Below are 25,371 nucleotides of genomic sequence, written 5' to 3' on the forward strand. Positions count from 1 at the left end.
TCCTATATCAAATAGATTTTTTATTGAAATCTTTTATATTTTAATAGAGGTCTCGCATACTACTCCCTAGATGAGTTAGTCACACTCTCGCACCACCAAACATCATTCTCCCTTACTTGAGGAAGGTTGGGTTTGGCAACACAGTGCAGTTCAGAAATTTTGTGTTGACAATCCCTTGATTATTGTATTCGTGGAGGATAAGAGATAGAATGACACTACAAATAAAGTTGTTGTCCAACTGTCGATGGTATTGAGACATGATGGAAGCAAAACAGGTGTGCGGACTGCCAAAGTTACACACCTCCTTGAAGAATTGAAATATAATCGATATGTAATGTCCCAAGCTTTTTCTAAAACATTTTACATTTGATTTCTTTTATTACTACCCTACCCTCTAATTTTATCAAAATTCCTACACTACTCTTATTCTTTTTCTCAAACCTAACCCTAATTCTAATTCAAAACACTCTCTCACCTCTCACTCACTTCCACCCTCCCTCACAGAACTTCAGTAACCCACAAAAGAAAGAAAGAAAGAAAATAAAATTGAAGTAAGGAAGAGAGAGACATAAACCAACGAACTGATGAGAAGAGAAAGGAAGGAGTCAACGACGGTGATAATGGAGGCCGCCGCCACTGACATTATTGTTGCGGTAGCCACTGCAGCCACCGGGTACAAGAGAGAAAAGGAGAGAATGGGTGCCAGGCAGAAGAATGCAAGGGAGGAGGAAACCCTCTTGCTGCCGTTGGTGTTGTATGGAGCCGTTGCCGCCGTTGAAGTTGCTGAAGCTTGCGCTGGTTTTTCTTTTTTTGCAACGCTGTGGTCGATCTTCTACCTCCAACATGAGCTGCCAGATCTAGTGTTGTTGCTGTTGTTAGAGTCGTTGAAGTTGCGGTTGTTGTCATTGAACTCAAAGGAGGCCACTGCTGCTGTTTTGATCCCGTTTAGTGCGCTGAAAAGCTGTTAATGCCCTCTTTGTTTTTCCTTGCTTATGCCACTGTTGATTGTCGGGTGGATGAGTGTCGAATTGATGTCGATGTTGCCACTGAAGATGTCCATGGTCTTAATGCTAATGTGGAAGCTGCTGTCGTTGCCTTCCATCATCATTGTTATCTCCTTTGTTTGGTGTTTCCTTCAACCCCTTCGAACACCAGATTTCAGTTATACTTCGGATTCGGTCTCTTCGATCCTTTGGGACCAAGTTGTGAGTAGACTTTACATTTATAATTGTTTGATTGTGCATCTATAATTATTTTGACATATATCTATTATGATCTTTGAATTATACTCACTATATTTGTCTAGAACGGTTTTAAATTGATTAGAATAATTGATTTATTAAAATTGAATAATTCATTTTTATGAAGTTTATACTTTCGGAGCTATACATGAGACCATATATATTTTTTGAGTTTTGCATTATTTTAAATTGTTTGATCTTACTTGAATATCTGTTTTTGAGACCATATATATTTTTGATGAAGTTTTGCACTATTCTAAAATGTTTGAATTTACTTGAATATCTGTTTTTGAAGCATTGAAGTATTTGTTGGTATTCACTTAGTTTAAAGATTGTGAAATATATTTGAAATGTGTTATGATTGAAAAAGTATGATTGGAAAGGATTCTGATGAGAAAGTATAATATATGATTTGATTTGATTCGATACCTTATATATTTGAAAGATCAAAGATTTGTTGTATTTAAAATTATATGTTTTGAATTGGTTTGGGAGGCTCGTATTAGAAAACCGTAGTTAACGGCGGTTATGACGTTAACTTAGATGCATCTAACTCAGACCCCAGCTAGCAGGGGTGTTGCTAGCCTAACGTGTAGGCCATACGTTAGATCTGTTATTCTGTTAGGACACACGAGAGGAAATGGCTACCCATTGAGGTGGAGCCGCCCAAGTGTGGACTTTTGATTTGATTTCTGTATGAGAACTCCCTTATTGATTCACTTATTATTATCAACTATTATTTTCTAATTAAAATTACTTGATAATAATGTTTATATGGTCTCATGTCGATTATAGATGTATTGTCTAGTCACTGAGTTGCGAGACTCATCCCATTTTTCTAAAAATATTTTTCAGGAACAAATACTTGACTATGTGAGATTTTCTATTCAAGAGTAACGATCTGCAATGAATACCTATCCTTGTCGAGTTCCTAGATGTATATGCTCCATATGTCACAGGCAGGATCCAACCATCCTTAATTATTTTATTTTATTTTTTTGTTAAAAATGTATAACTGACTATTTTCGGACTTGTAAAATATTTGTAACTTTATTATTCAATTTATATTTAAGTCGGTTAGGCTTGCTAAGGGACTATTTTTCTTAGCGCCAGTCATGGTTAATTTTGAGCCGTGACAAAGTGGTATCAGAGCTTAGGTTTAATCTGTGTAATATGGAGCAAGTGTCCTATGGTAGGATCACAATTGTATAAATAGAAGCGCGTCTATTTGTACAAATTGTGGTACTATCAGAGGCCTGTAGAAATGTCATTCTTTTCTCTAAGGTCATTTTTGTCATTCTTGTCTTCTGGTTCTTGTTACCATGTGTTCGTTGCCGCTTCTTGCCACCTCTTTCTTCTTCTTTGTACCCAACCTAGAGTCATCATTTGGTACATTTTCTTGAACTTGCTTTTGCAATGACTTCAGTTTCGGTTTTGGTTTGCGATTTATGCCTTGTAGCTAATTCTAATATTTCTCGCCTTTGGTGAATGTATGCCTTAATCTTATTCGTCTTCGTGTTGTTTCTCTGTGATTCTTGATGTCAATATCTCATGTATTACTTGGATGATTCGATCGATGTTTGTCGTGAATTATTATCTAATTCTCTTATAGAACTGTATTTGGATTTGTGGATTTCATGGATTTGCTGAGTTTCTGATCAAAATGCTTTGTTCGAGATTTGATAAACGATATTGAAGTTTTTCTTCTTATGTTGATAATCTTTAAAGTTATAACATAATTTTGATTTGCTTTTGATTCTTTCTTTTAAATCAATAATTTAAAAAAAAAAATTGTTATTTAGTTGCTCAAGAAGGACTATATGATGAAACATATGAATAGAGTGTTATTTTTGTTTGTTTGATTGATGATTTTATCTGCTTATGTATAGTGAATTATTTGGGTGACTAGTTAGATTGGACGAAGATCTTTTCGATCTAGAAGTTTGTTTAAATTTTTCTAATTTGATGATCTGGTTTTATTATAGTATTGTGTTCTTGTACATGATTTTTCTGTCGCAGAATTATTGTGATTATGTTATTCTATGATTTTTCTATTGTTCCTGAATTTTGATGATTTCTACGGAATGTGATATTTGTGAAAGAAATTAGTTATTTTAAGAGATTTCTAAGAAATATATGATGTTTGAAAAAAGAGGTAAGAGCTAACTTTACAGAGACTTAAATTGAGGAACAAAGAGAAAAATTATTTAACTTTTGGATGCTTGTAATATAATGTTTATTTGGTTCACACAACTTTCCATCTATTCAATGGGATCCGTTCCATTCTATTTAGATGGAAGTAAATCTCAAAAGGCTCTCTATTATACTACCTTTATACTTTTTCAAGTTTATCATTAGTTAGATTAAGAAACATTTTTTCGTGATCATGTCAAAATGTTCGTACTTTCAAGTGAATTTTTATGATCATGTTCATTATTTTGAAACTGAAAGTCGAAATAATTTAGTTGGTCTGACTTTAGAAGTGCACACCACAACCGATGTGTTTGTGTCTTTTAATAATTCTGTACTATGCTTTGATTTCATTGTTGCAACAGTAGATTACATTTAGATGGAGATGTCTTACTAAAGGGCAGCTCAAACAACCTATTTTATGTGTATTATCATGATAAAAATTTTGTTTATGTATGAATGAGAGTGTATTAGAAACTTAGAATCAACTCTTAGAATTTTATTTATTTTGGTGATGTTTGTCTTTTATTTTTTTTTATTAGCTGATTTCAGATATATGATTGTAACTGTGATAGCAATAATGCTACTTTGTTGTTTGAAATTGATTTTAAACTGAATATTTATTCGAGTGGTATCTCAATTTATTCATTATGAAGGAACTTGGTCTACTTTTAAATGGGATAATGCATGTGAAGTTGAAGCATAGATTGTGAATGTTTGCTTTTTGTTGGCGAGTAAAAGATGACCTTTGCTTTTTGGCTAAGATATGAAACTTGAACATTTTCTTAATCTTTTTTTTTTTGAAAATCCCTTTATTTTTAACTATTGTTCTTATTCTCAGAGATTTGGGAAGATTGGTTTTGTGAGCTTGTGAGATTAAAAATTGTAGGTCTTAGATATTGAAAATAATTTCTGGCAATTTCAATTGGAAAAGATTGGATATCTAATTACTTAAAGTTGAATAAATTTTTTATATGAGCTTTTTTTTTTTATTCACGGATTATTATAAAGTAGGCATTGGAAAAAAAATTTGATTACTTTTCTAATTTTAGGACAGCTTTGATACTTGTTTGCAGTGTATGAAGATTGGAGATGTCTAAACTTTAAATAAACTGATGGGTTCGTTTGAGTCAATGGGTTTGATCTTGATTTGTTTTATCATAACTTGTTAACTTGAGAAATGATGGGTATGGATTGATGACATTTTGATTTTGGAGATGTAAAATTTATCAATATTTTTTTTCTTTTCATGAGTTTCCTATTTTTAGTTGGTTCATTTATTTTGGATTTTTTTTTCATACGTTGCATTTGCTCATTCTAAATATTTTCTTTATTAATATACTTTGATTGATTGTGTTTAAATAGTTCGTTTTGTTATTGTTGTTGATGTTTAAAAGTAGAAATTTCTATATGATAGTATTTTTTTTAATATACTAGCTTCTAATTTTGGATATAACATCTATGTCTTTTTTTAATTTGCTCTCCCAATTATTGGCAATACCCTCTTTATTTTTGGCCTTTTTAGAGTCTTGATGATAATGTGAGGATTAATTATGGAATAAGAAATATGGTGAAACTTTTTCGGTGATTTTAATATTTACTTATGTCCTAAAGGTTCTTATGCTATGGTGATATTGTTCTGCTTGGTTTTGTTTTGTTTTGTTTGCTTTCTAGTTGGTTGTAAAAAAATAAAAAATAAATAAAAAAATTCTATATTCTATCTAGTGTGGTCACATCTTGTGGTATAATTGTTGAGCATGGTGCATACAGAGGACCAGAAATTATAACCTACGAGAAATAGTTGTTCTAAACTCCTTCGTTTCTTTTATTTAAGTAATGGTAATTGTTAAGTTTGGGAATGTTAGGTATTCTTTTTGAGATAGTTTGTGTTGAAGTATGCGTTATAATCATGTCGTGTGATTTGACGTATCGTTCATTCCTTTATATTTCATGTCAGGAGTTTCTTGTTTTAATTCTTGTTGAAATGAAATTTAGTTATTTTGTTTCATGTCCTACACCTTATGCATATCTCGATCTGATCGTGCTTTTGGCTATCCCATAGATTCTCGACAACACAAGTGTTGATGTTGCATTCCTTTACGTGAACTATGTAACTCTTTGATGTAATCTGAACTTGCTTTATTGTGATATATCATATTTTCTAGTGTTCTCCTCGAACTCTTGTTCTAGATCCTCTTTGAAAAAAAAAATTTGATTTGATTCTTCTCTTGCCTGATCATGTTCTTAATCATTCTTTTAGATTTTTGTTAAAAAAAAAAAAAAAACTGCCATTGACTTGGGTTACCATCTTTTTGTGAACTTTGTACTTCTTTAATTAAACCTGAACTTGTTTTGATCCAATGCACTATCTTTTCTTTTATTATTTCTATCAAAATTTATTGAGTCAGATTTCCTCGTTAAGATGCAATTGACTATCTTTCTGGGATATTTCATTGTTTCTGTACATCATTGCTTAATTGCAATCTTAAGCATCCTTCCACGTTCGTGCGAACACTAGCTGTGATGTTTGCTCTTCTCTTCCTAAGTTTTGAATCCTTTTCGAGTAAAGTCATGGTTGTTTTGGTGTTATGTGCGATTTCTAGATAGCAAACGATACGTTAGTTCATTAGGACACTCTTATCGATGCTGAAGTTCGAAAAGTTGTAATTCTAAGATATGACATAAGACCGGTTGCTTCCATGGATATACACTATAGAACCAAGGAGATTATGAAGTAAGATTGTATTTTGAGAAGATTGACGAACGAAGTGAAGAGTGCTATGTACATCTGAGTTGTCAAGGGAACGAGAGTCGGTGAATGTCAACCGCATCATTTTAACACACACCTATCTTGTAACTCTTGCATCCGATTGTAGTTCTTTCTCATGTTTGATAAAAGGCCAAAACCATGTGACATTTTTCATACTGTATCAATTTTTGAGGGCGAAAATTTTTCTAAGGAGGGTAGAATGTAATGTCCCAAGCTTTTTCTAAAATATTTTATATTTGATTTCTTTTATTACTACCCTACCCTCTAATTTTATCAAAATTCCTACACTACCCTTATTCTTTTTCCCAAACCTAACCCTAATTCTAATTCAAAACACTCTCTCACCTCTCACTCACTTCCATCCTCCCTCACAGAACTTCAGTAACCCACAAAAGAAAGAAAGAAAGAAAATAAAATTGAAGTAAGGAAGAGAGAGACAGAAACCAACGAACTAATGAGAAGAGAAAAGAAGGAGTCAGCGACAGTGATGATGGAGGCCGCCGCCACTGACATTATTGTTGCGGTAGCCACTGCAGCCACCGGGTACAAGAGAGAAAAGGAGAGAATGGGTGCCAGGCAGAAGAATGCGAGGGAGGAGGAAACCCTCTTGCTGCCGTTGGTGTTGTATGGAGCCGTTGCCGCCGTTGAAGTTGCTGAAGCTTGCGCTGGTTTTTCTTTTTTTGCAACGCCGTGGTCGATCTTCTACCTCCAACATGAGCTGCCAGATCTGGTGTTGTTGCTGTTGTTAGAGTCGTTGAAGTTGCGGTTGTTGTCATTGAACTCAAAGGAGGCCACTGCTGCTGTTTTGATCCCGTTTAGTGCGCTGAAAAGCTGTTAATGCCCTCTTTGTTTTTCCTTGCTTATGCCACTGTTGATTGTCGGGTGGGTGAGTGTCGAATTGATGTCGATGTTGCCACTGAAGATGTCCACGGTCTTAATGCTAATGTGGAAGCTGCTGTCGTTGCCTTCCATCATCATTGTTATCTCCTTTGTTTGGTGTTTCCTTCAACCCCTTCGAACACCAGATTTCAGTTATACTTCGGATTCGGTCTCTTCGGTCCTTTGGGACCAAGTTGTGAGTAGGCTTTACATTTATAATTGTTTGATTGTGCATCTATAATTATTTTGACATATATCTATTATGATCTTTGAATTATACTCACTATATTTGTCTAGAACGGTTTTAAATTGATTAGAATAATTGATTTATTAAAATTGAATAATTCATTTTTATGAAGTTTATACTTTCGGAGCTATACATGAGACCATATATATTTTTTATGAGTTTTGCATTATTTTAAATTGTTTGATCTTACTTGAATATCTGTTTTTGAGACCATATATATTTTTGATGAAGTTTTGCATTATTCTAAAATGTTTGAATTTACTTGAATATCTGTTTTTGAAGCATTGAAGTATTTGTTGGTATTCACTTAGTTTAAAGATTGTGAAATATATTTGAAATGTGTTATGATTGAAAAAGTATGATTGGAAAGGATTCTGATGAGAAAGTATAATATATGATTTGATTTGATTCGATACCTTATATATTTGAAAGATCAAAGATTTGTTGTATTTAAAATTATATGTTTTGAATTGGTTTGGGAGGCTCGTATTAGAAAACCGTAGTTAACGGCGGTTATGACGTTAACTTAGATGCATCTAACTCAGACCCCAGCTAGCAGGGGTGTTGCTAGCCTAACGTGTAGGCCATACGTTAGATCTGTTATTCTGTTAGGACACACAAGAGGAAATGGCTACCCATTGAGGTGGAGCCGCCCAAGTGTGGACTTTTGATTTGATTTCTATATGAGAACTCCCTTATTGATTCACTTATTATTATCAACTATTATTTTCTAATTAAAATTACTTGATAATAATGTTTATATGGTCTCATGTCGATTATAGATGTATTGTCTAGTCACTGAGTTGCGAGACTCATCCCATTTTTCTAAAAATATTTTTCAGGAACAAATACTTGACTATGTGAGATTTTCTATTCAAGAGTAACGATCTGCAATGAGTACCTATCCTTGTCGAGTTTCTAGATGTATATGCTCCATATGTCACAGGCAGGATCCAACCATCCGTAATTATTTTATTTTATTTTTTTGTTAAAAATGTATAACTAACTATTTTCGGACTTGTAAAATATTTTTAACTTTCTTATTCAATTTATATTTAAGTCGGTTAGGCTTGCTAAAGGACTATTTTTCTTAGCGCCAGTCATGGTTAATTTTGGGCCGTGACACGATAGGCATTTAAAACCAAAATAATCATGATAAATAAGAATATCCATTACAATATAAAGTAAGACTTATCAATATTTGAGATTCTATCGGAGGACAACACAGAGATTCTAAGGACATCCTGCTGGAAATAGCCTACAATGCACATGGTATTTTGATCGACCCGACTCCACAACTTGATACTCAACACTTCTCCAAATGTTGTAATTCTTCGCACATTGCATGACTGTCTCTTTATTTTTGAATGTGTGACCAATGTGAAATTCCACACCACCGTTTATGTTGTAATCGTCCCCATTCATATTAAAAAATGGAATTTTCTTGTGCATCACGTCCAAATCCAATGTATGATAATGACTAGGTGCAATTTATAGTTCCAGAATTAGTTGCGGGACAGGCAGAAGATACCGAGTTGAAGCACCGATAAGAGTCTCTGATACAAACTCTTCCTCATCATCATCCTCAGAAGAACCACTATCACAACTATCCATAACATACTCCTCATCGGACTCCTCATCACCCATGTCTATGTCTATATGACAATTGGGATACACACTAACAACAACATATCCACTATCATTAGATATTTTTACTAAATTTATTGAAAAAATAAAGGAGAAGAAGAAGTGAAATGTTTGTAAAAAATACAAATAGTTGCAGATATTTTTATAGCTGCTCGAAATTTGTCGTATTTTATCTTCTTTGCAATGCAAATGAATTAATTTATCTAATATCTCGTTCACATGGTAAACAAATTGAGGTTGAGCGTATTTCGTTTATAGTATAAACGTGATATGTGTTTATCCCTCTCTTTTATGTATTACGTATGCAAACGTGATATATGCAACACAAAATGTAAATGAGATATAAGCAACCTTAATTCGCTTATACTGTAAACGAAATAAATAAAAGAATGTAAATTGGTAAATAGACTACAAATTATCTATATCCATAAAAAAAATATTTAAATTATTTATTTAAAAAAAAACTGACACCTATATTAAAAATAAATTTATTGGAATTAGATTATATTTATATTTTATGAATAAAATAAAATTATTTTTAAATATGTTATTATTGTTGGAGTTCTAACACTAGTTAACAGATAACTTATTCATTCATTTAGTTACTATACATTTAGGAACACAAATATGATAATAAAGAATATTATATATATCCTAAAAATTAATTACTAATTTAGTTATTATATATGAATATATATTTATATATAAAAGAGTAATTTGGACATGGGTCTAAGAGCATCTATAATGGTAGAAAATTTGAGTTTTTGTTCTGAGGCAATTAAAAATTTGAAATTGAGACTTATTATATCTATTGAAGAAACAATGTTAAGAACTTTAACAAATAAATTTATGATAAGTGTCATTGTACTTTAAAAAAATATTAAAATAAATTAAAAATTTTAATAATATTATTAAAGAAATGAAGCATTTGCTAATTTCACAATGCTCCTAGTAGCTATATATTCATTTAAGTTAATTAATGTTGCTAGTTAATTTAAATTATAATTATATATTATGTATTATTATTTATGAAGTTATTTTTTTTTAATATTAGTTTTTTATAATAGTAAATTATTTTTTAATTTATAAATTTTAGTAATATTATTGTAAAAAATTAATAATTATATTAATTTTAATTAATTAATTAAGTAGGACCACAATAGAGATTGAACTTAGTTCTTTTTAATAGAGAAGAGAAAAATGTTTAGAGTTTTTATTTACTATTTATAACACAAAAATTGATGTAGAGTTTTTTTTTATGATAAGTTGGTCATAAATAGAGATTGAGATAAGTTTTCTACTAAAAATGATCTAAATATTTGGGTACATAAATACTTATATGGAACTGAATTTTAAAGTAATAGTAAGTTTTTGTCTTCAAAAAATTGTTGAACTACACTCTACAAGAGCGTTAATTTTAGCTATTAAAAATCGTTGCAGTAAGTTAAATAATTAAAACATCTAAAAAAAATCGTTGCAGTAGATTAAATAATTAAAACATCTATAGTGAGTTTTGAGAAGCAAATACTTGTGCAAATAGATTGACATGACAAGAACATAAACTTCAGTTGAAATGTTTGTGTATTTCTTTAAATTTTCATGCAGATTTTATTAGAATTGTATTTTCTAAAATAGTTTTTGTCTAATTTTTTTTGGACTTTATGTCCCATTATCTATAAAAGAGTAACTTAATTATTTTAGATTACTCTTTATTATTGTTATTTTATTTTTCTATAATTTTTTTATTAAAATTATTTTTAAAATAATATATAGTAAAAGAATAACATTATTAAATCAGAAAGTATCAAAATCATTCTTATTTTATATATTTTAAATATATTTATATTCTAATGTATATTTTATATAAATAATTAATTAATAGTTATTTATAATGTACAATATTATTATAAATAAAAGAAAAATTTAAAATATTTTAAAAATATTAATTATAAAAAATATATCTAATATATATTAATTAAAATTAATTATTAAAATAATTAGAATGCATATTCTAAAAACATTTGAAAAAAAAAAAAAAAAGACTCAACTACTATGCTTTTGACAAGAAAGGAAAGTTAGTACCAGAAGCCAGCTACATTGACTGACACAAGTTATAAACCTTGCTTTTGCTTGCAATGCATTGTCACTGCAATATCCATCATCGTTATTGAATGCACACGTGAATATTACCAAAAAAGGATAAAATTATATTCTTTTTTTTTTCGGTAAATTAAAATATAACTTGTAGTCCCAATATCTTATTGGGCCATATTGGGCCTGATTATTTAATTGCATTTACTTACATAACTCATTATCTACATTGAAGCCCACCTGCGTTCATATAAGCCCAGAAAGAAAAAGTTAATTGGTATATCATCATGCATAATTGCATATACCGTGTGTTTCTTACTTTCTTGCCAAATATTTGACACTGACATTACAGAAAATTTTATGAATGTATATGCATGGTTCATCAGTAAAAAATTTAAGTATGTTGATTATTTAAATATTATTTTATGCAACAAAAACAGATTTCTATTGAATTAAATTATTAATACTTAATTAGAGAGAGAGAGAGAGAGATGTTGATACCGTAACAGCTACTTGTTCGGTGACCTATGTCTCCAATGCATGCGAATGCGTGACGCCACGACGCGACATTTATTCGCCTACTTCGTGCGCGTAACAAAAAAATTATTTATATTTATTAAGTAGAATTAATGTATATTTTATTTTTAGCAGAGCAAAAATATTAAAAAATTATTAAAAATTATTATTTTTTATTATTAATTAATTATTAATATTTAAAAATATAAAATAAAATATATTGTAATATTAATAAATTAAATTAAATAAACAATAAAATAATAACAAAAAATAATAATTCGCATGATCCTAACATTTTTCTCAGCAGGATACAGTAAAAATATGCCTGATTAGATTAAGTCAGATTTAGAATTTAGTTATTTGTTTTAAAAATATATTATAAAAATATAATAAAAAGACCTTTTGTAGTTATATGTATTTAATGAATTAAAAATATAAAAACTTTTCTTTCTAATAATTCTTTTAGTAAAATGTTGTTTCGAATAATATTTTAAAAAAAATTATATTTAAACACTATTTATTAAATAAAGAATATTATATTCTTTAGTAACTAAACAAATATTATTTTTTATTTATCTTATTTTATAATAATAATTCAATTTTAATGTTTATAATATAAAATTTAAAATGTTTTTTATATTTTTTTAATCTCTGATGACAAATTAAATTAAAAAAAACTACACTCTTTTGCATTAGCATTAGCATTAGCCTTTAGAGTTTAGAGCAAGTATTAAGTATTAAGTATTAACTAATGGAAGACCTTAAAAATATATTACAAGTTAAATAAATTAAATAAAAAATTAAAAATTAAAAGAGCAGTTAATGAGTTGTTGTTGAGGTAGACGTGGGTCTCAAGTCTCAACGGTCTCGTGAATGTCTTCTTCTTCCTCCACGTGTCCTCCTCTAACACTTTCTCACACTTTCCGAGAAAAAGAAACCAAGCAAGACGAAAGGGAAAGTGAGAGAGTACCCCAAAAAAAGAAAAAAAAAATCAGAAAACAGCGTTCGTAAGAAACCATTATACCTTACCCATCGTCATCACCAAACTCTTTCTTGTCCCAACCACTCCACCAATTCACACCTATTTCTTCTTCCTCTCGATCTTTCCAGAAATCAAGTAAACCAAAAGAAAAAAAAAAAAAAGATAACAATCGTTATACACCTTCACCGTTAAATTCGACGATGGCGGAATCTTCGAGCAACACTCGCCTATCGAATTCTTCCGACGAGGTTTCAGTCTACTTGGACGCCGAACCTCGATCTACTACCGACATTGCCACCACCTCATCATCTTCAGGTATATCATGGTTCTTTTATGGTGTTAGATCGCGTTACGTTCTACTTAATCTCATGTAATGTAGTGGAATTGATATAATTTTATAGGAATAGTGAAGAATCAAAGTTCATGTGGTTACAGTGTGTATTTTTGGATAGTTTAATCAAAGTTCACGTGTTAAGTTCGGCCTTTTGTAGATTGCGTTCTGATTAAGGTAGTGTAATTGTTGTTAGTGTAGTTTATAGTAGAATATGGAATAGTGACTGTGAAATTAAAATACAATGTGTATTTCAAATATGGAATGGTACTATTTTTGTGTTTTTGGATTGGCCTTACGCAGGGCATGTTGACAGGGACACGTCAACTACTAGGCATAGTTTGGCTGAAGTCATGGCTATGGCTGAAGCTGAAGCTGAACGTGCACCGACTCGTCATAGCCGGTATCACCGCCAAAAGAGTGCTACTAAAGTTAGGAAGAACACCGGAATTGGCTCCATTATGAAGTTCCTTGATGAGAATCTTCCCGCCAAGAAAAGGGTACCACAAAATATCACATTTGATTGATTGTTTATCTTCATGGAGTTTTATATTAAATATTTTAATTAAGGAATTTAGGTGTTGTACATATTAGATTTCTGCATCACTGATTTAGATGACTGTAGGGAAGTTCTGCTACCTAGAAGTGTTATTAAATGCCATTTGGAATGACAAGCTACCATAATCCTATGATATATACATATTAAATTTTAGCCATTACCTTGGTCCTGTATTATTTTCTATCACTTGAGCATTAGTCTATGACAAGCGGTTGCATTGCAGGCCACATAGAAAAAATATAGATTAGATTACTTAGCTTATTAAAGAAAATAGATTGGAAAAAATAATGAATTTGCAGGTAATAATTTTGTTACTAGTAAATACTTTATATACGAAGAAGATGTCACTTGCTGAATACACTAGCATTCATCTGCATCTACTAGTGTTACATTTGTATCTTTGGCTTCAAACATCATAGTTTGGTGTTCTTAAATTTTCTGTTTTGAATCTGAAAAAAATACATTTGCAAATGTTGCAGCTGCGATTTCTAAAAAGAGCTTCTGTGATTAAGGATGATGGCACTGTCGAATTTGATGTACCAAGAGATATCAAGCCCCCAGAAAACATTGGAACTACGGTTACCTCTAGGGAACTTTGCAATGAATCTGGGGAAGCAACACCCTATTATGATATTCATCCACTTCAAATAGTAATGCTTATAGTTGGCACTCGGGGAGATGTCCAGCCATTTGTTGCTATTGGGAAGCGTCTACAGGTTTTTTTTTATATTCCTGGTTTCTCGTGTATAATTCCTGGTCCATGCACCAAAGTAATATTTTTGTTTTAACTCACTAAGATATTAGGATGATTTGGTTTAAGCCCTTTCAAATAATTTGAACTTGCCAAAACAATTTATCATAAGTACTTTAGGGACTAAGATAAAATACGGTCTCTTGAGACTACAGTTATTGCCTTCCCTTGCACCCACTCCATAGGAATCTTGGCTTATTCTTGACCACCAGCTGTGTATTTTGACTAATATGTTATACTGTCGTCCTCTCCTGTATCCTGTAATGAATGTCAATTGTGCTTCTTAGTTAGGGCAGAACAATATCAAAACTTTTTGAGTCTTTCAAAAATCTAGAGGTCTTTATGTTTCAATTTTTCTTTTCATTTGTTCCTCTTAGACGATCGCAGCTCTTGTAATTTACTCTTGTGCTGTAATATAGCCTGTTTAAGACGGAATTTTTTTGCAGGAAGATGGCCACAGAGTTAGGCTAGCTAGCCATAAGAATTTCAAAGATTTTGTTTTGAGTGCAGGCTTGGAGTTTTACCCTTTAGGTGGAGATCCCAAGGTTCTTGCTGGTTGTAAGTGTTTCTTATCTTACCTCTTAGATAACCATTCTGAATTTAGCTTGTTTTAATTTAATGATGATTAAAGAGTATATATGCTCACTAGAACTCCTATGTTTTAAGTGGGTTCACATTTTAGTGTAAATTGAATTGTAGAGAGTTAATACTCAATTTGGTTTCTGAACTTGCACGGGAGCTTCAATTTAGTCTCTGAAGTTTCAATTGCCTCGATTTAGTCTCCAAACTTTGCAAACCATTAGTCCCTGGGACAATTTTTAGGCACACAAACGTTAATGGAGCGCTGACCTGGACAGTCAGGTGCCACGCTAGAACCTATAAAATTATGCAACTTTGGTTTTGGCGCTCAAATAGCCCAAAAACAACGCCGTATCACTTGCTTTGGTAGGAAAAGTTTCAATAAACATCACTTACGATGTTTTTGGGCTATTTGAGTGCCAAAACCAAAACGACGTCATTTTATAGAGTACAACGTGTCATCCGGCTGTTCACGTAATGTATGTGCGTTGTAAATTGTTTCAGGGACTAAATAGAGACAATTGAAACTTTAGGGACTAAACTGAGGCTCGTGTGCAAGTTCAGGACCAATTTAGATAGTGGGATATCTCATGTAGCTATTTTTCAAACATAATTTAGATCCATTTCATCTTTTCAAATGAGCTACTCTCTGTCACCCTTGCCCCGTTAACAAGAAATGTCAACATGACACTTATGCTGTAGAAATAGACATTTATTTGCAAACATGAAGAAAAATATGGCTTGAATTGATACAATGACAAATTAACAGGTGTTCAAATATTTTGATCTACTTCAATGAAGGTAATTGAAGAATTGATATCAAATCAAGAAATGTGATCTACTCTATAAGAAAGGAAGATAAAAAAAATTGGATGTGCCAGTTTTTACGAGAGGAATGTTGGTTTTATTCTTTTGAATGCATGACCATATACCAGTAGCCATATCAAAAAGATTTCTTCTCCTTGCTCATGCTTTCATATTATTAATATGTTTATTTATATGCTTTCTTCAGATATGGTCAAGAATAAAGGCTTCTTGCCGTCGGGCCGCTCAGAAATTCATAAACAAAGAAATCAGATAAAAGCTATTATAAACTCTTTGCTTCCAGCTTGCAACAGTGCTGATCCAGATACTCATGTTGCATTTAATGCAGATGCAATAATTGCCAACCCTCCAGCATACGGTTAGACCCTAAATTTTTTTTGTCCCTTTCCATTCATCACAATAACACAATCAATAACATAGACAACAAAGTGTCTTTCTATTGTAATGAGAATGTAATCAAACATTTTATCAAATGACAAGAGATTGTATAGTAACCAAAACTGGATTCAACAACAAACTTGCTGCCTGGTAAAATTAAGGAATTTGATCCTCTAAAGTGTAGAGGTACAGTTTACAGATTAAAGTGCAGAATGGTAATCTCAGTTCATTATACTGTGCTTGTATTGCATAAAAATCCAAGCTGCTAATCCATAAGTGCGCGTGCATTTCATAGAATGCCATTCTTAAGTTTAAATTATTTTTTACAGTATTACCTAAAGGTACCACGGTTTGAAGATTACATTGTCAAATAATGATAATGGTATATTGCTAAGAGTTATATAGGAGAGATTAACTTGCGACCTGTTTCAGCGATTGTGAGAATCAAATCATGGCAGAAAGAGAAGGAAAGGGAAATGCCTTTCACCATTGATGATTTGATGTCTTAGTTTTTACAATGTCCATAATGAGTGAATCATATCTTAGATCTTGACAAGAATTTCCTCCTTTTGTGTAACTAAGAATGGAAAAGTCAATCACAAATTGCTAATAGGAAATTGAAAGAAATTCATTGACAGAGTATAGAAATGACTATAAAATTAACAAATAATGTGGCATTGTTTACATCCAATGTATGATGAAAAAATATCTCACGTTCTTTTAATGTATGAAATTATGCAGGGCATACTCATGTTGCTGAGTTTCTAAAAGTTCCACTTCACATATTCTTTACAATGCCATGGACGTAAGTCTTGCTTGGTACACGGACTAATCCTGCACTTAGTCACCTGTATTTTTGACCGAATTATGTGCTATATTGCATCATTCATTGACTTGGGCATTAGGAAGGTTCTCAGTAAGGCTCGTTTATTGATTTGTTGTTAGCATAAAGATTATATGAGCAACTAATATAGGTATAAGGATCTTATTCTAATGATGTTTGACTATATTTTCAGGCCAACAAATGAATTCCCTCATCCTCTTTCCCGCGTTAAGCAACAAATTGCATATAGAGTAAGTTACATGGCCTCGGAGAGTTAATCCAACATAATCAATCTATTAGTTTCACTTGATATGACTAAGTTATCGGTTTTTTGTATGTCTTTCAGCTGTCATATCAAATAGTTGATTCTTTAATCTGGCTTGGAATACGAGATTTAATAAATGAATTTAGGAAGAAGAAGCTAAAGCTAAGGCCTATTACTTATCTAAGTGGATATTATACGTCCCCTCCTAACATGCCCTATGGTTATATATGGAGCCCTCATTTGGTCCCTAAACCAAAAGGTTAGATATGCATTTATATTTTATAGTGTCATCTCATCTTTCCATTTTTGGCACTCTCTAACTCCGAGCTGTTTCTTGATGATGTTACGATAGACTGTTTGTGTTTTGCTTCTTGTTTTGCAGATTGGGGACCCAACATTGATGTTGTTGGATTTTGTTTCCTTGACCTTGCTTCAGATTATGAGCCACCAATATCATTATTAGAGTGGCTTGAAGAAGGCGAAAAGGAAGGCAAAAAACCTATATATATTGGATTTGGTAGCCTTGTGAGTTTCTTTGTGATTGTTCACTTGTTTGGTCTTTTGGATATGTGATTACACAGCAATAAATTTGCAGCTTTTTTCCCTCGAGTCTAGCAACCAGTATAATCTAACTGGAGTTGTCAAGTCTGTCCATTATGGAGTGATATCCCAGCACTAATTATTTCCATAAGCAACACTCAAACTTGAGACCCTGCTTAAAGAGAATAAGTTCAACCAATAATTGTTGGTGCATTCTTTTTTGTCTGAATATAACCTTCTCAGGTAACTTTTGCAATGAACCATAATTAACTCAGTGGTTTGTCCCTATTCAGGCATTGAATTGAATGTAACTTAACTTATTTTGTGATGGGACTTTGGAAAATTTAATGTGGAAGTGATAGTTAAGAGCCTAATTATTATGTCCTGTTCCAGGAAGTGTCCACAACTAAAGTTTGAGTATTCCTATACCAACAACACTAATTATGAGAGCTCTTTCCTGAATTGAGTGGTGTATAAGGATTAATCTTATTTAGATGGCAAAACATCAGGAAAGGATAGCCCTAGAAGCTAAATGCTTGGCAATAGCCAAAGCAGATATAGAAAACCGCTCTGAGCTACTCCTTTTTTTCTATGTTGTCATTCTACACTTGATCTAGTTAACTGTCAAAATATTTGCCACTACTAAAATGTCTGCAAACCCATTCTAATGTAATTTCCTTTTCTTTTTTAATCTTATTTTGAGCAGCCTCTAGAGCAGCCAGACAAAATGACACAAATTATAATTGAAGCTCTGGATAAGACCGGGCAGAGAGGAATCATCAACAAAGGCTGGGGTGGACTTGGGAATTGTGAGTCTTGATTTTCTGCCTGTATCATGCCAGCAGTATACTGCATTTTTCACCTCATTGTGAAGCATATAGTAATTTCTGTTTCTCAGTGGCAGAAACAAAGAAATCCGTGTACTTATTGGACAACTGTCCACATGATTGGCTATTCCTAAGATGCAAGGCTGTGGTAAGTATACAACTTCTCTAAGTGGCTTAGAAGTCAATTGTTTTGAGCATAACATTGAAACTTGGTTGTAAGATGTTGTAAATGTTTCCAGGTGCATCATGGGGGTGCTGGAACAACTGCTGCTGGTCTTAGAGCTGCAGTAATGTATCTTGCATTTGTGAATTTTGTAATCTAAGTGGTATATTCATCCTACAACAAGAACATCTCTGTTTGTTTCTGCAGTGCCCAACAACAATTGTACCATTCTTTGGGGACCAGCCATTTTGGGGAGAGCGAGTGCATGCCAGAGGAGTAGGCCCGGCACCGATTCCAGTGGATGAATTTACATTAGGCAGGCTGGTTGATGCTATAAACTATATGCTGAAGCCAGAGGTAATATATATATATATATGCGATCAAAGTGGTTAGTATTTGTCTCACACCATATGTACCAGAAAAAAGGAAAGTAGAGAAAGCTTTTAGATGTAAAGGGAACTAATCATCAGAGACAAAGCCAAGCATAAGATCCATTTATAGTTTCCTCCTAAAATACAGCATGGAATCATACAGAAGAGAGTATAAATAAAACAAATGCAAGTTATGTTCACAATTTTGGCTTTTTATTAGCACTACATGTTTTACATCGTTCTTACATCTCACAGGTGAAAAGGAATGCCGAAGAACTTGCCGATGCCATGAAACATGAAGATGGGGTAGCAGGAGCAGTTGCAGCCTTCTATAAACATTATCATCCTCAAACACCTGATTCCGAGACCAACCATCAACCGGTAGCCACCATGCCTAGACTTGGGTTCTCCTTCCTAGGATGCTTTGGTCTCTCTAGATCTAAATCCACAACTTCTAGATAGATATCAATCTTCGTTATTCTAGATAGATATAAATCCTCGTACAACTAACTTGTTCACTTAAATCACATGTTCACCCTTCAGTCTATTCTAATGTAATGTGCCATTAAGAAATGTAAATCGTGTTTTCTTTTATGCTGTGTAATCAATCATCTCCATGGATATTTCTGAATGATCCATCAGGATCTAATTTACTTGTAAATGATAATCACTCTTCTCTCTTATTTAGCAGCAAATAGTGAATGTTCCTGCTCCTCATTTCATTGATCAATGCTACTTGTTTTACACCCACTGCTGGATGGAATGTAAATTCCATTTATTTTAGGTCCTATGTCTTCTTATACTGAGAAATCAAGGTATATTAACTCGGATTCTTACAAATGTTATTTCAGATATCATTGCTCCAATCTCTGTTGACACTTATACTAGAAAAGCAGAGTATTTTGTGCATTCTTCTCTAAGTTTCTATAGATGAATTTATAGTTTGTGAACTCAGGTAAACTATTTTTTAGAAGTTGTGACGATGTGAAAGATTGCTGTGTTCCAATCTCATTACATGCATAAAAAAATGGATGGAAGATAGCAAAAGAACTATACATAATTAATTTCACAACTTCAAAGATTTAGGACTGAGCCTGATAAACTTCGCCTTTCTGACTTGTGTCATCTTTGCTCATGGATGGATCAATTTCCTTAGTTGACATTTGTAATGAGGGCACGATTGGAGGTTTTATTCTGCGTGTAACTGTCATCTTCAACCCTTGTGTTGTATGAATTGTTGCTCCAGTAGTCATCTCAACCTATGACAGCAAAATTTATCATTCAGATTCTGCTTAGTACATTGCAGTTTCAGTGAAGCAATTGAATTTGCTTCAAGACCATTATTCAAGGCAAAAAGTTTTGTTAAAAACAATGACAGGTTCCTGAGACTTGATCAAACATTGTTAAATATCACAACAAAAGAAACAAACTTACCGGTGGGGCTCCAACTGCCATTTGAAAGTTGAACCGTCTAACAAGCATGGCAAGTGCTACTATGGTCTACCATAAGTATCATAAGATCATGCAAGTGAAAAATTATCATTAGTATGTGAGGAATAGCAAATCATGTCTCATATAATCATAGGGTTTAGGCTTTACGTCTCGAATCTCCTATAAAAAGGACAGTCCGGTGAACAAACAAATACACCCTTAACCTCACAAGTCACAACAATATAACATTCACATTACCTCATATGAAGCAAACAAATCACCAACACATTTCCTCGGTCCTCCCCCAAAAGGAAGATACCTGAAAGAGAGAGTAGCAATATTACTTGCATGAAAATAAAGTACAGAATAGAACAACAAAAATAAATTAGGTGCAGATAAAATATACTTGAAGTTTTGATTTGTCTCATTGGGGTTAGGTCCATCTACTGGCCATCTTTCTGGTTGAAACTTATCAGCTTCATCCCATAGGTTTGGACTACGATGCAGGTTCCAGACAGATATAAAGATATCTTCACCTCTGCAAGTAATTGATGGCGTAAAATCATTACATTTCAGAAAAGAATACTCTAAGTTGGCCGAAACAAAAATGATCGATATTCATCCCTTAAGCTTACATCCTCATTGTTTCATAAATTACTGTGATTTCACATGTGAAGTAGTAGGCGTATAGCGCAATGTGAATTCAGCCACGAAATTTTTCTATATAGAGAGGTAAGTGTGTTTTCTGTAACAGGGTAGTTTTCTTTATAGAAGAAAAGCAAGATATAAGTTAATGAAATCTTAGACTGGATAGTGTAATTTACTAACGAAAAAGACTTACTAAACTACACAAAGAATCCATTAGCATTACCTGTTTATAGGATACTCGCCGAGCATATCATTCTCAAGAGAGCGACGGATCAACACTGGTGGTTGAGGGTAAAGCCTCATTGACTGAATAATGAATATATTTCAATAAGTTTAACAATTATAAAAAAAATCAGCTCTAATACTATAGCAAGTCTCCTTTCTACCTCATTGATCACTCGGGTTGTATATCGGAGTTTCTTCATGTCTTCGATCGTTGGAAATCGATCCCCTAGTACGGAGTCAACCTATGAAAATTTATACATTGTTAGATTCTTGTGAGTGGAAACTTAATCGTTACTTTGATAATAATCTGAAAGCTAAAAAAGAATCTCATGAAACCTCTTCTTGGAGCTTTGACACGACGCTAGGCTCCTGCAGCCAACAGAAACAGCAAATAAAAGGACTATTATTTTAGACATTAATGCATTATAAATCAAGTTTACACATTATTAAATTGAACCACAAATCTGTTTGCATGCATGTGTACGTGCATGTGACTATTCGTGTGTGCACGTGCGTGTGCGAGTGTATAATGCAGCAGTGAGACCACAAATTATACCTTTGATAGAAGATAGAAGGTCCAAGTTAAAACAGCAGCTGAAGTTTCATGTCCAGCGATGAGCATTGTCATTAAATCATCGCGGAGTTGCTTACTCGACACCTACAAAGAGTCATTAGTTTGCAATTATGTCAAATTCTTGTTTCCTCAACTAAAATAACTTGAGAAATAAGCTAACATACATCATCTCCTGATGCCAACAAGAAATGCAGAATACTTGGATCTTGCTCATTCATGTACTCCTCGTGAAACTGTAACTCTTCTTCGTCCACCATTCTCTGCAAATGATAATTGAAAAAAATATTAAAAATGTATGAGATACCACCACAGGTTTAGCAGACTCTAGCATTATAAAGGTTCACAATGGGAATCAAGTTAATTATTTTGGAGGTCCCTATAATTTAACTCAATTTCAATCGGGTCCCTATAGCTTAAAAGTTTGTAAATAGTAATTAGGTGCCTACATTATACAAAAGTTTTAATTTGGTCTTTATATTTTAAACATTTAAATTTTTCATGATTAAAATCTCCATAGTATACCAAAATTTTCAGAATAAATATAAGGCTTGATTACCAAAATTTTTAAACAAAAGGGACTTGATTTATCATCCAATGAAGAACTTCTAGTATGACTAAACAAACCTTTTTGAGAATTTAAGCTTGCATCACCCTATGGTGAATATTACCTTGCATATTGCTACCAGCTCATTAAGTGTATCATTGACCAATTTAAGAGCAGCAGAAACCTTCCTTTGACGCGGTGATATGTCTTTCCATATTGGGATCTCCCATACTGGAATCGGAGAAACGCTTCGATCTTCTGCTTCTCTCAGTACAGTATATACAGCCTGATCTAATTAGGTAAGGTACAACAATATGAAGCTTGTATATAAAGTGATTTCACTATACTTGCTAAACTCAAACATCAAACATGATAAACATACAAGGGTAGGGGAATATTCCAAGAACATACCTCAACTATACCGGTATCATTTGTTAAACTGTCGAAATCATAATTGAATACTGCCTTTCCAATGATGTCCAAGGTCAATCGAGAGAAAAGTGATTCCATCTCAACATCTTCCCCGTCAGATGCAGCATCATCTAGCTTCTTGCAGAGCCTATCTGTGGCTTGTCCAAAAAGGCTAATCATCGTCACTACGTACTACATCACAATCGAGAAACAAAAACAAGAAAGAGATCAAGAAGCTGTAGCAAAGATTTACAAAAAAGTAAGGGTGAAGTAGCTATTGAATATCCAATCAATTATGCACGGTTCAATGTACACTTCCTAACAGAGATACACATGCTTATCTGCACAATGCAGGATTAGTTCATCCAATATAAGAAGTGAACCTTTTAAATCATGACCTATGCACCATAATCCTATCTAGCATATTAATTTTTTGGGAGTTCAAATAAATTTGTCCAAAAACACTAGACAAACCTTCAGATGCAATGCTGGGACTATAGCTCGTCGTCGAACTCGCCACACTTCCCCATCAGCCGGGATGAGCCCTGTCCCCATTACAAACTCTAGGATCTCAGCCAAGATACCCTGCAAATGGAAACTAGTACAAAATGAGGGCCAAAGCAGAAAGGCTGTTTTACAAGGGTAGTCATTCTTCACTATCGAATTGATCACCTTCGAATAAGCCTTTGAATTGTCTCTCAAGATGTGTTTCGCTATAGACGGATCAGATACAATCAAAAAGGACTGTAAACCAAGGAGACAAACTCAGTTATCAACTGGATTTGAATCAATTTTCAGGAGCAAAAAATTGATCCGGTGAGAGCAAAATCCTCATTGCCTATCCTATTCCTGTGTAGTAAGTAATAAGGAATTGCTTACAAAGGGATGAAACTAACCTTTGGTCCAAAAGTCAACCTGAAAATTCCACCGTATGTGAGGTAAAGTTCATACAATGGAATGAAGAATGCCTCACTTCTAATAGCCTTGACAGATCCTTTTGCCTCAGGAATTTCGGGGTAATCACCTTCCCCTGCCGCCCAACCGAGCAAAAACCCCACAACCTCTTTGGGCACCCCCACCTTTAACAAGCTCTTCTTCAACATAGAACTTAAACTAAGATCAAAACCCACAAGAACAGAACAAACCATAACATAAGCAAATAAAAATCATGTCATATTCTTATAGATCATAACCAGTTCTTACACCATATCTCTCAATTTTTGCAGCTAACTACCCCCCTCCATTCCAAAATATCTATCATCTTGGAAATTTAGTATATTCATAGTTCAATGAATATGGTTACAGAGATATCCAAATTTATTGAATTATGAATGTACCAAATTTTCAAACCGACAGAGTGAGTAACTAACTAACCCCATCATAGAATTACAAAAGCAAATGCATGAAATAAGGTAAAGTTAGAAACTTTAAGGTTGTTTATGCATACCCAGATTGCTGCTTCACTGTGAATTCACCTGAGGCAATTCTAGCAGACAATTCAGCTCTTCTTTTCTCCTCAAGAAGCTTCTCAACATTCTTGACACCATCATCGTCCTTAGAACTATTAGGGCCCCTTCCATTGGAAGAGGAACATGCAATCACAGGTAAACAATACCCTCTTTGTGTAGAAAGTGAACGGAAGCACCAACAAGAAGAAGAATAATAAGAAGATGAAGAGAAAGTAGTGATGGATTTGATTCCATTTATGTGAAGCTGTTTGTAACTGAATCGTTTGTTGGGAATAGAGAGAGAAAGAGGAGAAGCATGAGGAAAAGCAACATGGGAAGCCATGGGTAACATAACAAAGCACCAAACCAATAATAATCAGAAAAGGTAACAGTTTGGGTTAGTGTTAGGACTTGGAAAGAGATAAGTAAGTGGTTAATGGAGAACACTCAAAACTCAAGAGTGTGTCGGATTGTACATAGGAATCTTTGGAACCATCATATGCTAAACATGTGCAACTTGGTTACAAGATACCGTTTTCTCTAGCTTCCATTGTTAAATATGTTCGTGTCATAGTAAGCCACGTTTGCTTGGTCATCAACAAGTATAGTTTCATTTCTGAATAATGATAAAATACACTGATTTTGTATTATATAAGGGTCAATGGCTAAAATTTTTATATATGAATAATTTTAATGTGAAATACAAAAATATTTGATGATTTTGGTGTTCTACAGGGTTGTGGTAGTAGCACAAAACGTCACTGACGTTTTGCAATAAATTTTTTTTTTAATCATCAAAGAACAAAACTTCACTGACGTTTTGTAATAAAAAATATTATTTTAATTATTAAAACAGAAAACGTCACTGACGTTTTGTTAGAAAAATATTATTTTAATTGAAGAAACACAAAACGTCATTAACGTTTTGTAAATGGCCATAGTTGTGTTTAACACACAATTTGGTTCATGACGAAGGATTTCACCTCTAGTGATACAATATTAAAAAGAAAAAGTTCTCAATTCATACCCTTTCGAAAAAAAAAAAGAAAAAAAAAAGAGGGTCAATTCATAGATTTCATACTTTTAGTATTACTAGAATTGATGTAATTTACTAA

At 33.0% G+C, this 25,371-nt stretch overlaps 2 protein-coding genes across 3 annotated transcripts; one reads left to right on the plus strand and one right to left on the minus strand.

Moving 5' to 3' along the window:
* Positions 1-12,497: 12,497 nt before the first annotated feature.
* On the plus strand, positions 12,498-19,705 carry LOC112744217 (sterol 3-beta-glucosyltransferase UGT80A2). Of its 2 annotated transcripts, none has more exons than XM_025793770.3 (14): positions 12,498-12,878; positions 13,198-13,394; positions 13,933-14,169; positions 14,651-14,762; positions 15,796-15,966; positions 16,728-16,791; positions 17,003-17,060; positions 17,156-17,333; positions 17,457-17,599; positions 18,321-18,423; positions 18,513-18,589; positions 18,681-18,728; positions 18,812-18,961; positions 19,231-19,705. In XM_025793770.3, the coding sequence occupies exons 1-14, from the start codon at positions 12,764-12,766 to the stop codon at positions 19,435-19,437; spliced, it is 1,860 nt and encodes a 619-aa protein (XP_025649555.1). In that variant the 5' UTR covers positions 12,498-12,763; the 3' UTR covers positions 19,438-19,705. The 2 variants fall into 2 exon arrangements, with proteins under 2 accessions (XP_025649555.1, XP_025649556.1); XM_025793771.3 differs by having other exon boundaries at positions 12,637-12,878; positions 13,211-13,394.
* Positions 19,706-19,875: 170 nt separating this feature from the next.
* On the minus strand, positions 19,876-24,878 carry LOC112744216 (protein LUTEIN DEFICIENT 5, chloroplastic). Its single transcript, XM_025793769.3, has 15 exons — positions 24,256-24,878; positions 23,705-23,921; positions 23,481-23,552; positions 23,283-23,393; positions 22,809-23,000; positions 22,522-22,683; positions 22,018-22,113; positions 21,836-21,937; positions 21,616-21,648; positions 21,441-21,521; positions 21,278-21,360; positions 20,813-20,944; positions 20,665-20,725; positions 20,410-20,475; positions 19,876-20,234 (listed from the first exon to the last, which is right to left on the minus strand). Exons 1-15 carry the CDS (start codon positions 24,606-24,608, stop codon positions 20,058-20,060), a joined length of 1,938 nt encoding a protein of 645 aa, XP_025649554.1. The 5' UTR covers positions 24,609-24,878; the 3' UTR covers positions 19,876-20,057.
* Positions 24,879-25,371: the final 493 nt, after the last annotated feature.

Source organism: Arachis hypogaea, chromosome 14 (genome assembly GCF_003086295.3).
Source record: "Arachis hypogaea cultivar Tifrunner chromosome 14, arahy.Tifrunner.gnm2.J5K5, whole genome shotgun sequence".
In the NCBI taxonomy this organism is placed as follows: Eukaryota; Viridiplantae; Streptophyta; class Magnoliopsida; order Fabales; family Fabaceae; genus Arachis; species Arachis hypogaea.